Source organism: Triticum aestivum, chromosome 5A, assembly GCF_018294505.1.
Source record: "Triticum aestivum cultivar Chinese Spring chromosome 5A, IWGSC CS RefSeq v2.1, whole genome shotgun sequence".
Lineage (NCBI taxonomy): Eukaryota > Viridiplantae > Streptophyta > Magnoliopsida > Poales > Poaceae > Triticum > Triticum aestivum.
In genome coordinates, this window is record NC_057806.1 from 57,201,475 (window position 1) to 57,218,810 (window position 17,336).

At 43.8% G+C, this 17,336-nt stretch overlaps 3 protein-coding genes and 1 pseudogene across 11 annotated transcripts; 2 read left to right on the top strand and 2 right to left on the bottom strand.

Annotated features, from left to right (window-relative positions):
• Nucleotides 1-913: 913 nt before the first annotated feature.
• LOC123102304 (uncharacterized) lies at nucleotides 914-4,412 on the bottom strand. 4 transcript variants are annotated; one of them, XR_006448893.1, is made up of 4 exons: nucleotides 4,105-4,412; nucleotides 3,785-3,922; nucleotides 2,357-2,562; nucleotides 914-1,837 (listed from the first exon to the last, which is right to left on the bottom strand). XR_006448893.1 is itself a non-coding variant. In XM_044523604.1 (3 exons), the coding sequence occupies exons 1-3, from the start codon at nucleotides 4,352-4,354 to the stop codon at nucleotides 2,516-2,518; spliced, it is 435 nt and encodes a 144-aa protein (XP_044379539.1). In that variant the 5' UTR covers nucleotides 4,355-4,412; the 3' UTR covers nucleotides 914-2,515. The 4 variants fall into 4 exon arrangements, 1 of the variants encoding a protein (XP_044379539.1); XR_006448894.1 differs by having other exon boundaries at nucleotides 914-2,562; nucleotides 4,097-4,412; XR_006448895.1 differs by having other exon boundaries at nucleotides 914-2,562; nucleotides 2,640-3,922; nucleotides 4,097-4,412.
• Nucleotides 4,413-5,228: 816 nt separating this feature from the next.
• Nucleotides 5,229-10,787, bottom strand: LOC123102306 (death-associated protein kinase 1). Of its 6 annotated transcripts, XM_044523607.1 has the most exons (11): nucleotides 10,590-10,723; nucleotides 10,274-10,379; nucleotides 10,041-10,187; nucleotides 9,811-9,945; nucleotides 9,322-9,461; nucleotides 9,041-9,127; nucleotides 8,714-8,842; nucleotides 7,919-8,074; nucleotides 6,746-6,818; nucleotides 6,013-6,381; nucleotides 5,229-5,893 (listed from the first exon to the last, which is right to left on the bottom strand). In XM_044523607.1, exons 3-11 carry the CDS (start codon nucleotides 10,132-10,134, stop codon nucleotides 5,613-5,615), a joined length of 1,464 nt encoding a protein of 487 aa, XP_044379542.1. In that variant the 5' UTR covers nucleotides 10,135-10,187; nucleotides 10,274-10,379; nucleotides 10,590-10,723; the 3' UTR covers nucleotides 5,229-5,612. The 6 variants fall into 6 exon arrangements, 5 of the variants coding, with proteins under 5 accessions (XP_044379542.1, XP_044379540.1, XP_044379541.1 ...); XM_044523605.1 differs by lacking the exon at nucleotides 10,274-10,379 and having other exon boundaries at nucleotides 10,590-10,787; XM_044523606.1 differs by lacking the exons at nucleotides 9,041-9,127; nucleotides 10,274-10,379 and having other exon boundaries at nucleotides 10,590-10,787.
• A 1,464-nt stretch (nucleotides 10,788-12,251) lies between these two features.
• Nucleotides 12,252-14,770, top strand: LOC123106574 (luminal-binding protein 5-like; annotated as a pseudogene).
• A 252-nt stretch (nucleotides 14,771-15,022) lies between these two features.
• On the top strand, nucleotides 15,023-17,043 carry LOC123106575 (aspartyl protease family protein At5g10770). Its single transcript, XM_044528691.1, has 2 exons — nucleotides 15,023-15,413; nucleotides 15,640-17,043. Exons 1-2 carry the CDS (start codon nucleotides 15,326-15,328, stop codon nucleotides 16,833-16,835), a joined length of 1,284 nt encoding a protein of 427 aa, XP_044384626.1. The 5' UTR covers nucleotides 15,023-15,325; the 3' UTR covers nucleotides 16,836-17,043.
• Nucleotides 17,044-17,336: the final 293 nt, after the last annotated feature.

Genomic DNA, 17,336 nt, shown 5'->3' on the forward strand with positions numbered 1-17,336 from the left:
TTTCCTCCACGCACTGAACCAAGTTTACGGCGCGCGCGGTTATTGCGAGGCTGCTGGAGCACGCGTTTCGGCCCCGCGCGCGCAATAAAACGGTTTTTTTTAACACGCGACTACGATAGCGTGCCTGTTGAAGATGCTCTAAAATAGTAAACAAATAAAATACAAATCATACTCAGTGATGAATCTAATGGTATTAATTATGTATATTGTGGATGTTCATGTTATATATATATATAGGAGTAGGATTTTCTACAAGTGCTTGCCACAGAACTAATTAAGGGTTTCAACGGTGCAAAAATTCTCAAAAATTCTGAAAAAAATACTGAACCAACACACCTATAATATAACATGATCCAACGGAGGGATTAAAAAAATATGACTGTATGTGTCCTGGACAAAAAAACAAATAGTTCAGTATATATTTATGTCGCAGTGAGCTGAAATGCTTATTATTTTTGCCGAGGACACATAGATGCATATTTTGAAATCCCTCCATTGAATCATCTTATTACATTAGAGAGATGCTCCCATATTTATTTCATATTTTTTGATAACTTTTGAACTGTTAAAAGTTTAGGGTCGCGCTATTCGTCACCCTGGGTGAGGAATAACACCCTAGCCATGAACCAGCGTGCATCAAACCATAAGGAAAACTGCTTGTGTGGTAAGATTACGTTCTTGGTCCTGTGCCACCACGGGACAAGGTCACGAAGGGACCATGGGAGGTGAGGTAAGATTGTTTGCATGCGAAGTAAGATTACTGCCTAGAGAATCCTTCCGAAACGCTAAAAAAGCCCAGGAGGACAAGAGAGATTGCGCCATAAAGTTATTGCATGATTTCTTTGGATAAGGCTGCATGTTCACCGTGTTTAGATGAGGAAAAAAAAGAGAAGAAAATCAGCATTAGGAGGCAATCTGAATTTTTAATATGACAAGGCTGCGTTAAAAAATTGTAGGTATTTTTGAATGTGAAATATATGTTCTGCTATTCATTATGACTCTAGTAGTCCAAAAGATATTGGAACGTCATTACCTCTAAAATCATTGTTCTGACATTATTTCGTATTATACCTGTTTGCTGGCCAGAACGTTTATTAATTGCTGGAATCCTTTTTATTTCTTCAGCACATTTTTAATTTTGAACTCTCAATTTGAACATCCAGCTGAAACAAAACCTTATCTCAAAAACATATTGCCCAAATAATCACAAAATTTGCATGACCAGTACTAGACACGTTTGTGAATTACTGGAATTTTCACGGGTATTTGTAGTTAATTATAATTTTGAACTCAAAACATGAACATAAAGGTGAAAAAGCTATTATCTGTAAAGCCGTATAGGAATAATCCAAAATTTTCACTGATAACTAACAGGAACATTTATGGCTATGTGGAACGAATTTTTGGATGAGATTAAAGTCAATCCTGACAAGTTTTTGGTCTGAACTTCATATCACAAAATGGGGGAATGCATGATGTGCTGTTGTAAAGGTATAACACATAAGACTGACGCCGTTCTCATTGCTAATATATATATATCCATTTGATAGTAAAAATAAGCGTCCAAGCAGACATACACAAGTACTCCCTCTGTAAACTAATATAAGAGCATTTAGATTACTAAAGTAGTGATATAAACGCTCTTATATTTGTTTACGGAGGAGTACATTACAACGACCAGGCACAAGAGAGAGCATTTTGGGTTGTTAACATATGAGCAGCTATGTAATTTTAATGGCCTGAATTTCTCCAATGAATCAGGTAAAGGCTTGCATTAATTCAAATCATGGAACAAGATATAGGAGAGAACTTTATCACTGTACTGAGTAGCCTTTGTCTGCAGAACATTAATTTGGATTAGAACATCACATTAAAAAGGGATTGAAAAATAAAGGTTCTACAGATTGTAATATGTGAATCTGAATGAAGTAGTGAACCAAAGTGAACAGAAACTAGTAGAATTATGTAATATGGTCAAAATGAGAAAATTGTCAAAGAACAAATGGAACCTTAAACTTGTGATATCTCCTCCTAAAGAGGTAAACATAAATCTCTAAGATTATGAGCTTCAAAGCTTGACAAGATAATTTACATCCATGATGAAATTTGTACTGAACATTTTTTTTTAAGGAACATAACAAATAAGACCGTACATGCTAATTTTTAGATGGGAGTTTCAATCAGTTATCAAGGGGACACAAGGCGACAGTCCATATTAGAACATGCTAGTAATAACAAAAAATCAACCATAGCAAAGAAGCCACAAGTCAATAAAGATTCAGACTTATGGGCAGATAACTAAACTTCTTTAATAAATATAACCATATTGGGCGGATAAATAGACATATACTCCTACCAATTTATGGGGAGGGGGCGACACTGGAGAGCTCTATCGGCGAAGACCTGGTTACTGACCATCTTGCAGGGAGGAGATGCAAAGCACATGAATAAGCAAGCCAACGGTCAACGAAACCTGACACTGAGGACCACTAGCGATGTTGCACGACTAGTTGGCCTACTGCGAATCGATGACCACCCACCAATGGAAAAAATGGAGTGTTCCTAACAAAATGCAGTTACAGAGTGTTAAATACAAGAATACAACCACAAGTAAGCATATAATGTAAAATGTAGATAACCTTTTTGGACAAAAGGTTCGATCCCTGCTTTAACAAAAGCGATAGTTTGCTGGGTACCAGCTCTTACAGGAACTCCGGAACAGAACATAACAAGTGCAACCCAGGATGCAAAACTCCTCATGCAGCAAAACACATCTAATAACCAAGGAACGACGACACACGGCAAGTAACATCCATCAAATAGAAAAATAGTCACAGAATGAGCCCAAGGAAAAAAATAGGAAACATAGCATCATGAATCCCACTGATTGCAATGATCTTCGGTATGGTTCTGAGATTGAAGGAATGACTGGAATGTCTCCTGATAACTCGAGCAATTCTGCTGGGTAGAACCATTTATTTTCATATGACCATATGTAAAATCAGTAGTTGAGCAATTAGGTGCGTCTGTAAAAACTACTTGGCGTAGTAAAAGAAGGCAACACAAATGAACTAAGGAGATTGTTCTTTAGTTGCAGCAGGAACTTCAGGAAAAAGATGTGCAAATTAGCACAATCGGATCAGAGATTGCATCTCAGAAAAGGGAAGCTGAATCTTATGCAAAACAATTTTCTGTTGAGCTGGAAGGTGCAAGAATGGAAGTACGCAATTTGGAGAAACATGTTGAGATATTGTTTAATCAGAGAAAGCTTGCAGAATAAAAATAAATAAGCTTACAGATTTGAAGACAGTGTCAAGCGAGCAACATGGAAGAATAAAGGAGTTGACTGATGAACTCAGCATAAAAGACCAAGGTGGACTGATGCATCTTTCTTTAAACTGAATTTTCTTTGGTAGCTTCTGTTTTATGTTTGTTAGCTTTTGTAGATTTAAAGAAATAAATGCCTGCATACTCTCGGCAACGACTCCCAACATCCATCATGGCTTTCCAAAAAAAAATCACCTCCAAGGTTACTACAAGAAGCATTATCGTGAAATTAAGGATGTAAACTGAACATTGAGAAGGAGACTGATGCTAGATGGATCTTTTCATACGCAGACATGCTTAGCTTTGGCTGGACTAGTGAGGTAATAAGCATCCTAATGCAGAGCTAACCTTATTGGACATCATAAACTATATGGCAGATATATATGCAACATAAGATTCCAAAATCAGTAATTGTACAAAGATGAAACAAACAACAAGATAATCAATCATGGCATACCTATCAATATATCGCTGTTAAGAGTCTCCTTTGAGCACATTGTCAGTAGCAGTTCCCATTCAGGCATTAAAACAAACACCTCGTGTGCAAGAAATGAGGCAGCACAGAATGAGATCCAAAGGGAATTACGGAGGACACCTAAGCAGTGAAATTTTTGAAGGCAATCATCAGATCAATAAAGATGCTATATAGCAGGAGGAAAGGGGCTAGCAGAAAAAGGTGACGTGGTGTAAGAGGAAGAGCTAGCAGCCGCATGCAAGGAGAAGAAGGGCAGCGTGCTCGCTGTGTCATGTGCAAGGGAGGAGCACGAACTTAAATACCGGTGGCGGCGCGGGATGCTCGTCCTTCTACAGTCCGTGGCGACCGTGGTCGAACCAACGCCGCCGTGACCACCACTAGCAGTGCGGTCGCGACCACCACTTGCAGCGCCGCCGCGACCACCACCTGCTGCGCTGCCCCGACATCGAGGCCACGCGCCTGCTCAAAATGCTTCGCGTCTGAATCCATTCTCGCCGATCTAACCCGCTGAGCATCATGCCGCCGACCACCAAGCCAGGTGCCGCCCGCCATTCACCGTCAAAACTGCCGCTCAACACTCACGAGCTGTTGAGGAACTGGGGAGTGGGGACACCGGGTCATGGCCTCGTGGGCTACCATGAAACGGTTTGTAGCTTTCGGTGGGGTGGGTAGCGGACTGGCGGTGGTCTCTGGCCCGGGTGGGACCGAGGGAGTCTGGCTCGCTGGATGGATCGGGGTGAAGAATTATTTTCTGTATTCTTAACAAGTCTGGTTCTTAATAGATTTTCTATATATATATATATATATATATATATATATATATATATATATATAATCATTTTCTGTATTCTTGGAAGTATGTATTCCCATCTTCAATATACCTCGTATATGCATTGATTATACCCCTTATCATTCTCAATATACTTCATTAAATATTCTAAGATACCTCAATACAAGTTTTGTTAAAAAAAATATCATTTACGACCTACTTTTTGCAATATACCTTTTTCACGTACAAACAAATCAGTATATACGTAAACCTTTGAAAATATGAGGCACACATGATTTTTTTTCATGAAATCCATTTTAGAGTATCTAGTAATTATTAATGAAGTATATTAAAAATAATAATAAGCTATAAAAGATTCATCTATGTGGTATATGAGGAGCGAGAGTACGTACTCCCAAGAGTACATAACAATTTTCTTATATATATATATAGACACACACACACACTAAATTTTGGAACATTTTGAAACGGAGAAAGTACATTCATTAAGATGAACTCACTGAAGCAAAGAGATCACATAGGAAGAGGAAGAAGGCCCAAGGAACTACTCGACAACAAACATATTCACATGCATATATATTGTTTCAAACGAAAAATGTTTCCAGAAAAAAGAAAGAAGGTATCTGAAGGAGTAACTTCTTTACGATGTCCTTTTACTTTGCAAACGAGAAATTTATACATGCAGACTTCACTAACACTGTAACTGTCCAGTGACATGGCGATGAAACAATCAGCATGAGACGACGACATTTCCAAACTATACTAATACATTTGACACTAGAAGTTTTGCCAACAGCAATCCAATACAATGGACCTAACAGTAGGAAAAAAATTCTGTGAAAATATTTTGGCTCTGTATGTAACGATGCAACCAGTCACTTGCAGCACGTTAAGAAAGTACCAGTATGATCCCTAAACAAGCCTTCAGAGAGAAAACAGCTATGTGCTGCACTAGCAGGAAGACAACAGCAAGTCTGAACCCGTTGACGATCAAGGTTTTTTTCAAGAATAAGTGCTTCACTATCCAGATGGCCGACGCTCCTTCAGCCGCCCAAAGGATTGTCGGCGGCCGCCACTCCCGGGAGATGATCTGGCCTGCTTTTGAATTGGCATTAACGGTAGAGATTCGCGTCGCCCTGGGGCAGCCCGCCTGACCCACCAGAGGTACAAGATGAAGATCAATAGAATGATGAAGACAGCTGCAAACAAGATAAAAAGGATCTTGCTGCCATGTGAATTTGACGGAGGCCTCTCCATGACGGTCTCCTTACAAGGAGGGGCAATCTCTTTTCGTGAACAAGCTGAGTGGACAAAGAAAACAAAAGTTATAATTCTTTGCAAATGTATAATAGAGCTTCTATTCCTATTCAATCTTTCTACTGATTTGTCTTGAGCAAATTGCATGACAAGAACACCACACCTTTGCCGCATACCACGACAGGAAACGACCATTTTGCAACAACAGCTCTGTCCTTTCCATGGCAAGAGATATATGTTGCTGCCAATTCAGGATAATGAAGCTTTGCCCTCATGAAACGGCATAAACAACACTTTCCATTCTCACCGCTAGCCGGCAACTCGTCAATTGCATGTATCAGTGCTTTGCAGCATGAGACTGAGGGTGACTTCCATGACTTGTCCGGTTGCATGCATGAGAGGACTGCAAGACTGATCATGTCATATCGACAAGTGCCCTCACTGAAACTTGTATCATGTCTGATGGAATGCACCCCAGTAGATAATAGAAGGATGGCAAGCAAAAAGACCAGCAACGGGTACATAGTACAAACTGTCAAAAAAGAGGAAAGAAATTATCATGCTAAAAAGAAGCGTTAGGTAATCATAGTAGTAATAAACAGTACACAAATAAAGGCCGACAGAGAAAGATGCATCATCAATTCATCATTGTCTTATGCAATCTATGACTCGCTATCTGGCACAATGATTACAGCATGAAGAAGCCTGGTACAATTAAGTAAATGCAATCAAGATTAACTACAAAACATGAAACTAAACGCCAACCCTGTAATGTAGGATGGATTCACACAAAAGGTAGCCAGATATAACAGCAAACCTCCTCAAGTTAAATATACTGTAAATTTTGGAACAGAGGGAGTACTTGAAAAGCACAAAGAGAAAAAGAAGTACTGTACCTCTCAGTAGTTCCATAATTGCTTTCATGGTTTGGCCTGCAGCTCGTGGAACATCTAACCCTGCATTACCAATCTAAAAATGTAGCTAGCTGTCAATTGCTCAATTATGATCTAGTATACAAAATGACTAAAGTGATGTCATTGGGATATAGAACTAGAATAGCTCAACTTCACAAAAGAAGAAGCATATCCCATTCCCATACATAGTTTTACATGCTCAAGACATGTCAAACTCAACATACTTTACAGCATTGCGCACGGAAATACATGACCCCACCACTGCAGTTCCCAATCTGTATGTTAGGTGGTCTATCATTTAAATTAGCAAGATACCCTTTACCTTGGGCCTTGAGCCAATTAGGGATGAGATCTATGAATTGTTGGATTGTTAGGCCTCTGTATAAAAAGAGTAAAATGCATAAAACCACCACTTTAGCGTCATAGCTCTCGAAAAACTACCACTTTACAAAACGTGACACTTTGCACCGCACCAAAAATTTTACAGTGGCAAAAAACACTGAACCAAAATTTGATCTCGTTTTGACGTGTCCGATCGCGCGCGGGCCGACAACGGTGACGGCGCACCGTTAACTGCTCTGTCTGAAGCGACCGGGCCGCCGTCACCGTTGTCAACCCGCGCGCGATCGGACACGTCAAAACGAGATCAAGTTTTGGTTCAGTGTTTTTTGCCACTGTCAGATTTTCGGTGCGGTGGAAAGTGTCACATTTTGTAAAGTGGTGGTTTTCCGAGAGCTATGACGCTAAAGCGGTGGTTCTGTGCATTTTACTCATATAAAGGACCCCCTATGAGGAATAAAGCAAGAATAGAAGAATAGTTCTTCTATCTTGACCCCAGGGGTGAGGGCTGCCCCCTAACACTAGTATACAATATACAACATCAGAACTTCTGTCCTATCAGAGAACGCCCAACAGCAGCTAGCCTAAAAGCTTGCTAGCAGCACCGCGACATAGTCCAAGTGGCAAACAATTGAAGAAGGATGTAGTATAAGCTATCTATGCATGTAAACAGAGTTCATGAATATGTGTGCTTTGTTGAGGACTTTTTACTCCGTCGAAGGAGGACGGGGTATAACCTATAAGACGGGCAAAAAATTACTATTGTCTAAATAGAAAATACTAAGCAATCATGCATTAAACTTCAGGAGTACATACCGGAGGAGCATTGATTTTTGGAGAATTCCCAGTTTTAATTATCCCATCAACACTCCAATCTGGCAGAGATTTAATTGGTTTTGTCCTAGGGAATAGAATTTGAACAAGCTTGTGTCGATCACTATCTGCTGCTAGCTCGATAGGTATTGCTCCATGCTATAACATGAAACAAACAATAAGATGCTATACAATCCAGTGCAAAAATAACAAAGCGAGTAATGTCACTATATTTTCATTCATCAAGAAACTTATGATAAAATGATATATTACTTAATTCATCCCACAGACAGTAACGGTCTTAGATACTGTTATATGAACAGAAAACAAGTTGAAGTAAAGCTAGACACAGTACTCCCTCTCCAATTATAGTCAGTGTGGTTAAGTATGATCATGGTCTTAGAGAAACAACAAAAGTGGAAGTCTAGGGACCTACTAGTATCATGTTTCTCAGATGAGATGTAAAAGCTGTTGTATAAAATTTTTTGACCTACCAGTATCCTAATTCTGCGATGAGATATGTAAAACCTGTTGTGACACTTAGCACTGGAGCTGCAATCTTGGGATGTCTGACTAGGTCAATGCAGTACAAACTCTGAAGCAAACCAAAACAGATGCAACTAGAATATAAACCTACTGTGAATTATTTACTTGACACATGAACAATCAGTACAATGCACTCATCTCCGCAGAGGCTTTAGCTAGATTCAACTCAGCATCAGACATGCGGGGAGAGAGGCGTCAAGATCACAACTCTCAAAGCATTAGAGCAGTAAACACAGGGACGAACAGAGCCACCTGGTTAGGGATGTTAGGGTTGGCTCCAGCATCTAGCAAGACCTTGACAAAGTCGGTTAAGCCATCAGCAACAACCTCCGTAAAAGGAGTTGGCCCAGAGTAATCACGAGCGTTCACATCGGCACCAGTCTATAAATAAAAGTAGGGTAATCTTTAGAGGTAGGATTTATGCAGTAATCATGATAGTAAGTTCAATAGGAAAACAAGGCTGGTTTACTAATCTGGATTTTCTACCCAACAAGTTATGGTTAACAGCTTAAGGAATCAGAACACATTCAAATAGAAAAAGAACATAAGAAAATGCATCAAGTCAGTAAGCTATTGGACCTCAATAAGTTGCCTCATGCATTTCAAGGACTTCCCACAGACAGTCATCATGAGGTATGAAAATACGTGATGAACAGCTTTATTGGGCTGAAAAAGGAAATGAATCACGATTTTGAGAACATATAGTCAGATGGATATTGTTAACATGCCACCAAGTGCAACAATGCACCTCCAAGAATAAACCATTTGATCTTCACGCCAAATGAAAAAAATTATAGCATTTGATTCCCAATATATATGGATATGTGTCCAGTTAGGTAACCATGAAATAAACAACTTACATCAGCCCCATGCTCCAGCAGAACCATTACAACCTGATCTTGGTCCTCCACAGCAGCCAAGTGTAATGGTGTCCCTTGGTAATGGATAGGATTCAGATTAACTCCTTTCGACAGCAATAGCCTTACAGTCTCGCAGTGCCCTGGAGGCACAACAAAATGCAGTACATATCCAGATAGATCAATGATCAGAACCTAAGCCAGTAAGCCTCGACAGTAGGGATGCAGGGTGGCGTCCCGCTTAAGCCCGCAAAAGTGAAAAGTTAGTTCAAGCTGAACTACGTCCCTGAAAATCTGCTATAACTGACCTGACCCTGTTTTGACTACGGAGCGGGGCGGATCGGGTGCCGCCCTGCACCCCTACTCACGGGGTATATATATGCAGTAGACAGTAATTGTAGGCAACTAATGTTTGTTTTTCCCTTTTTGCCAAAGCTGTGCAAGCAATGTCATTCAGGGGCTGAGAGTGAACCCAGGAATGAGAAAGTGCACCTGCCGCTGCTGCATTGTGCAGCGGTGTGGAGCCCCTCTCGTCAGGCATGGCAGGGTCACCGCCGTGATCAAGAAAGTACCCCGTAACCTGGACATTCCCCTGGAGTGCGGCGAAGAAGAACATGGGTGCCACACCTGCAAGGGGAACACAACATCTCAGTAGTAACAAAAGGAGAAGAACTTCCTCCATGGATGCACAATATTTCAGCTAGCTGCATGCGAATGTGCACCTGTCTTTGACTCCGAGTTGACATCAAGCCCCGCCTCCTCCAACAGGAACCGGCAGCTCACCCGGCAGCCCTGGCTCGAAGGGAAATGAAGCATGGTTTCCCCATTCGCGTCCTTGGCTCCCCGCAGGCCCTTCTTCTTTGCTAGTTCTAGCAAGGAGAAATCGCAGGGACAAGCTGAGGTCAGACATCAGAATCATTTGAACGAGCAGAAGGGGCAGGGTTCAGGATGAAACTTGCACAGACGAGACACCAAATCGGGCCACTCGCCCCACTGATTTCGTGAAGTCTCGGATTTGGGGTCTCTTCCTTGAGAACAACATTTGGGGGTTTCGCCTTCGCCTAAATGAGCAAATCGAAATTCCATCGGAAAACTCGCAGGGAAAGTGCGGATCTGAAGTTCGCAGGGAAACCGCCCGACCCCAAATTCGTCCGCAATGCACAAGCACCACTCGAGCGTTCCAAACAAGGAAGACTAAATTTGTTCATACAGCATTCAATAACAGGGAGGGGGGGGGGGGGGGGGGGGGGGGGGGGGGGGGGCGCTCTTACTCTTGAGAGCGGCGTCGATGCTGGAGTGGGAGGAGGCCATGGCGGCGGCGGCGGAAGGTTCTAGCGGAAGCTTAGCCGCCGCTAGGGGTGTAGGGTTTCGGGGAGGGAGCGGTTGAAGGCGAGGCGACGGCGAGACGGGGAAGGAGGCGGTGTCTATGGCGCGAAAGGCGGAACGGGCTGGGGCGGGGAAGGAATGAAAACAAGCAGCCGTCACCGGAAAATCCTATTTGACCAATATTGACTGAGAGCAATTTGTCATGAACGTTTTTGAATCTGAGAACAATTTGTCATTTTAAATAACGAATTTTGAATGGACGAACAAATTTGACTGCCTTGAACATTTTTTAATCCAAGAACTAACTTTGTGTTACTTGTAGCAATAGAACATCGGCAAAACGAGTGCGGCTTTTAGGTGCCCTAGCTCACCCGGGCTCATCTGAACTCGGGCATGAACAATAAGGCCATAAAAAAAGGAAAAGTAATTGAATATTATAGTGGAATACACTCCGTGCGACCCATTTTGCACTATTACTTTTTATAAGTTTACATAATATATGTATATTATAATCATATGATACAAATAATATATATAATTATATATTTAAATAATTAAATAATAAATTACTCACTTATTAAATAAAAATTATCCATATATTCGAATTATAAATTAAAAAAGTATTCACATCATAATTTGCATAATTAACAAAACATAAAATGTAATTTTTATTTTCTATATATTAATAAATTTTTATTTATTTTTGAAATCCTCACCTTCTGGTGGCATTGGTGGAACAACAGAAACAAACTCAGAGAGGGAGAGCTGGGTGTTCAGACGACGGAGTTGACAAGGCGAGTTCTTTGTAATACACAGGAGTACCTCCGTGCAACCACCAGCGCCGAATATGGTGAAGATCAATGTTGATGGGGCGTATACCCCGGGCGAGACCTTTGTGTCCTGGGGGGTGGTCATCCGGGATGATGCTGGGGATGTGATGTTAGCCCGAGCAGGCCAAAGAGAGCACGTCGCCAATCCTTTTGCTACAGAGGTTGTGGCCATGGCGACCGAGGTGGGGGCTCTTCGTGTGATCTTTGAAACGAACTCTCAGCTTCTGCATCAGGCGCTGGACCTCATCAAAGTGGACTCTTCACCTGTTGTGGCCATCATAGAGGATACAAAGTCGCAATTGAAGATGTGGTTCTCCAAACAATCTGTTTCCGTTTGTCGTCGTAGTGCAAACACTGTAGCAAATGAACTAGCAAAAATCGGTTTATCATGTATGCCGAATGATAGAGTCAGTTGGAACTCTGATGTACCGCCCGCTGTGGCTGTCTGTGTTTCGGGCGATTTGCCCGTACACCGTTAAGTAAAAGCTTTGCTTTGCCCTCAAAAAAGATATGCGTCCTAAATAGACTCGTTAGTTTTTGTCTACGAGTTTAAGGTCTAGGCTTTTTCTTACTATATATATATATATATATATATATACTAATTGAAATCAATAAAAAATGAATAAAGGAGGTGTTTGATTGTCAAAAGAAAAGAAAAAAATTGATAAAAAAAAGAGACCGAGTTGGGAAAAACAGCTCCTGGATTCGCGTTCGGATACTACTTCCGACTAGAGATGGATCGAAACTCGGGCCCATAAACAACATCACGGCCGGCGGTTTGCTCAGAAAATAGAGAAGCCTCGATCAAGAGCGATGGCGATGGTTGGCGTCAGGGTCGCGGCCATCCTCCTCGTATCGATCCTTGCGTCGTGTTTTCTTGTGCTCGGCCAGGCCCAGGCGGGCGCGTTCAGCGGCAACGACGAGACGCCCCACTCCCCGTCTCCGGTGATCGCCATCGACTTGGGCAACACCAACTCGTGCGTCGCCGGCTACAGCCACGGCCATGGCCAGGAAAGCAGATTTTTAAAGCTTACGCACCGGGGTCGCGTTATCCTGGCGCTTGGTCCCGAGCGCTGAACCTCGAGATGCGTCTCAGTTAGGGCCGTTTATGCGAAGCCATTACCGTGGCAGTCCTGGGTTACGGTACGCATTGCTACAGTACCGCATGCAGGTTCTGGTCGATCGTAGGCTCTGCGTAGTATTGTCTGTTTGTGCCGCTAGTGTATGGACACACGCCCGTGACTCCGAGCATCTCGTCCCCCCATCACCAACACCTTGTTCGTTCTCAGGGCATAGTTCTATGGATGAGCTCCGAGGCGGCGTTCCCATGGAGTGCGAGCACGGCCGCGCCTGCGCCGCTCCGTCGGACGACCACATGTACTAATTGGCTGCACAGAATCTGTATGATTTGGGCAGGGCGCTGTTAGTTATCTTCCGTCACAACGAACTGCAGGTGCTATAATCAGCTCCCCTGCTCTGCCGCTTTTTCCGGGGTACAGATCCTCGTCGTCGGTGCTGAACTCCTCGTCGGCGGTGCACTTCTGTGTCCGCCTGCCAATCCGCCGGACAATCTGATGTTCTGCCTCCCTTTTCCCTATCCAGCAACTGATGCAGCTACTCAACTCCGTCCCTCTCCATGGTCGAACTCAGATGAATCCGCCGTCCTCGCCGCAGAGCATGCTCATCGGGGGAGCGCTATGCAAAGACTAGATGGATGCTAATTCACGCGTCCGTTCACTGCGTCCCTTGTGAAGATGCCCACATGTATCTGTCCTTATCTGGAGTCTGGACAAGCAGCAGACGCCTGGAACAGTATTCCTACTAGGGCGTACGTAGGCCGGATCACGGTGGGGAACCCCTACAAACCACAGCCGTGCCACGTGATCCTAACGAAAATATGCGACACACATCCCCATGTGTATGGACGTACAGGATAGACGGACCGGGGTGCTGAAGCTCCGCTGAATGATTTCGCCATGGCCAGGTGGAGACCATGTTCCAGCTCTGCATCCCAACCTGGGTGGCCTTCCCCGGCGACGGATCCGTCTTGGTCGGCGAGGACGCCAAGAACCACGCCGCTCCCATCTTCGGCTTCAAGCGGCTGCTCGGGAAGAGGCGCGACTTGGAGCGCGAGGAGGAGGACGTGCGGCGACTCATGGCCCGCGTGCCGTACAAAGTCGTAGGCCGCGAGAGGCCCTTCGTTCAGGTGAAGATGTCAGTAGACGGCGCGGTCAAGAACCTCGGCGCCGACGAGATCACGGCCATGGTGTTGGCCAAGCTCAGGGAGTCGACCGAGGTGCGATCCAGGAGGCCGTCGTCACGGTGCCGCAGCAGTACAACGATCCGTCAAGGTATTCGATGTTGAGGGCCGCGGAGCTCGCCGGCCTGCGCGTCACGAGGATGATCGACGAGCCGACCGCGGCCGCCGTCGCCCACGGCCTCCACAGTAAGCTGCGCGACGAGGGCAACGTCCTCGTCCTCCACATCGGCGGCGGGACGTCAGACGCGAGCGTCATGCCGTACGTGGACGGCGTCTTCGAGTTCATGGGAGCAGACGAGGACCCTTTCCTCGGAGGACAGGAATTGGACCAGAGGATCGTCGACCACTTTGTCAAGCTGATCAGGAAGAAGCACGGCAAGGACCTCATGAGCAACGACGACAAGGGCGCCGCGCTGGGCAGGCTGAGGACGGCGTGCGAGCAGGCCAAGAAGGCGTTGAGCAGCCAAGACCTTGCCGAATTTAGCATCAAGTCGCTTGTGGATGGCGTCGATTTCTCGGGCTCGCTGACCCGGGCAGAGTTTGAGGAGCTGAACCATGACCTGTTCCTTAAAGCCATGGCGTTGGTGGAAAGTGCCATGAGACAGGCTGGGCTAGACGAGAACAAGGAGCTGCTTGACGAGATTGTGCTGGTTGGTGGAAGCACCATGATCCCGGCGATTCGGAGACTCGTCGCCGATTATTTTGATGGGAGGAGGAAGCTGAAAAATGTCAATGTGCCGGTGATGCCGGATCAAACTGTCACTCTTGGGGCGGCTCTTCTAAGCCATCCTAGGGCAAACGGGTACCCATGCATGGGAGGGGATAGGCGTCAGTGGGGATACTCCACAGACTGGTGTTTTACCGACTGATGAAACTTGCCGCTGTTGAATGACTGCAGTGAGCAAATCACTAGCCTCAAGCCCTCAACTGCGACAAATTGTAGTTTACATATCCTCTTCTTTTTGTAGGTTTTGTTAAAGGTGAACGTTGGAATCTACCTGATGCAATGCTACAGCTGACTTGTGATAACTTATTTTCCCCAGGTGTTTTCCATTTTGTTTACCTATACTTATTTGTTAAAGAAAACACACAATGGGTCTCAGACGCAAAACTCCTATATAAATTACCTTGCCTATATCAAGTTTTACTTTTTACTGTTTCCGATTTTCCCCGATGGTGGCCAGAAACGACGGTTTCCCGGCCCAGTCAATTTTCATCCAAAATCATTTGAAAAATTTCAAAGTTTGATCAATTTTTTTGAATTTGGGCAAAACTTGTAAAACTGTCTGGTATTTCAACTACCGGTGCTGGCCAGAAAGGCCGGTTTCCGGATTTCTTTGACCGGAATAAAAAACCCTGGCCATATTAGTTACAAAAATATCTTCACAGTAATAATTTAGTTTTAGGTCCCAATAACATTTTCCATGCTAATAATTTTGTTACTGAGCATATGGTATCTATTAATGAAAGCAGTGTCATAGGCATGACTGGGTAGGTGGTGAGCTTGTTTTGCATGTCTCTAAGAAACTAGAGTACATATTGCCTGGTGAAGTTTTATCAAGCAAAGTTTCTCTGGAGAATAACATTAGGCATGGAGTACTACTTGATTCTCATGATGCTTGCACTAAGCTATACGTCTCAGTACTGCGCCAGCTCTAGCTTATGCCCCTCAACCTACGGTAATGCTCTAGCTCATGCTCCTCATCTCCTATACCTATGGTGAAGTTCAAGTTTGTGTTCTGTGAGTTTTCTAAATATTATGTATTGAGTGCATTAACAATGACTAACAGATGAGTGGAGTTAATTATGTGTTGGGTGAATTAAATTCAAATCTATAGCAGATGCTTGAATTTTATCCTTCTCTGAATTAATAATTACCCAATGTGTTATGTCTACTGCTAGCAGATTTTGGTCAGAACGGCGATGGTGCCTTTCAATTCCCAGTGTTCCATGAGATGCATCCATGCATACAAGCATCAGCACATATAGCAAATGTACAGGAAACATGGTATTCCTTTGAGGACGACAGAATCCATAAAGATCGGTTCCTCATGGCCATCGGTCTGGGCACTCCCGCCATTATGAATCTCGTCACCATTGACAGCGGATCGGCACTTTCCTGGGTTCAGTGCCGACCTTGTCCGATAAGATGCCATAATCAAGATGAAGAGGCCGGACGGATATTTGAGCCCCATCAGTCCTCAACTTACCAAAGCGTTGGCTGCTCAACTGAAGATTGTGGTTATGTGCATGAAACACTTGGTATTCCCTTTGGCTGCAACGAGGAGCAAGATAGCTGCCTTTACAGCTTGAGATATGCATCAGAAGAGTACACAGCCGGAAGCTTGGCCAAGGACAAGCTCACTTTAGGAAACAACTTCAGCATTGATGATTTCTTGTTTGGCTGCAGTGGAGATGACAGGTACAATGCAGCTGATGCAGGCATTATTGGATTTGGGGGTGCGAGTTACTCCTTCTTTCTTCAGGTAGTTCGTCATACGAACTACACTGCATTTTCACACTGCTTTCCTGGTAATAATAGAAATGGAGGTTTTCTATCCATCGGACCGTATGATCGGTTCAATTTACAGTTCATTCCGTTGGTCGAATATGGCTCGCATGGCGATAACCCGGTGTATGCTCTTCAGCAGCTGGACATGTTAGTCAACGGGATACGGCTTGAAGTCGACCCGTCAGTCTACGCAACTCGAATGACAATACTGGATTCTGGCACGATCGACACGTTCATTCTGTCCCCGGTGTTTCGTGCATTTGACAAGGCGATCACAGCGGCAATGCTAGCTAAGGGATATGCCCGAGAAGCAGCTGGAAAGAATGAAATCTGTTTCACGTCCACTAGTGATTCAGCGAACTGGCGTGACATGCCAACGGTGGAGATGAAATTTGTAAGGTCTACCTTGAAGCTCCCGTCAGAGAATGTGTTCTATCGAGTGTCAGCAGATAAAATTTGCTCCACATTTCGGCCAGATGTTGCCGGACTGACAGGGGTTCCAATTCTGGGGAACAGGGCAACAAGATCATTCAGGGTCGTGTATGATATCCAAGACAGCAAGTTTGGGTTTCAAGCTGGTGCTTGTTGACACAGGTGGAGTACATGGCTACCTGGAGCAGACAAGACTATATATTTTGATGTACAAACTGATGAAGGTCCTCAGTATTGATTGGTGTTGGTACTGGATTAACAGTGCACCTATGTTGTGTGCCTTTTTTGTTTTCTAAATTGTTAGATGTATTAGGGTTTGAAACAATGCTCGATACCCTAGGAGGGTACGGCTGTCATATATTTATAAGAGGGAACCGTACAAATATAAGTTATGTTACAACACATATACCTAATATATACTTAATCTAACACCATCCCTCAATCTTAACTATGTCCTGAAACACTTAGAAGGTTAAGATTGCGTCGACATCCTTCAAAAAAGGGCAAGGGCAAAGGTTTAGTGAAGATATCAGCAAGCTGATCCTTTGAAGAAACAAACTCGATCTAAAAAAGCTTCTTAGCAACGCGTTCCCTGACAAAATGATAGTCAACTTCGATGTGCTTCGTTCGGGCATGAAATACCGGATTGGATGAAAGA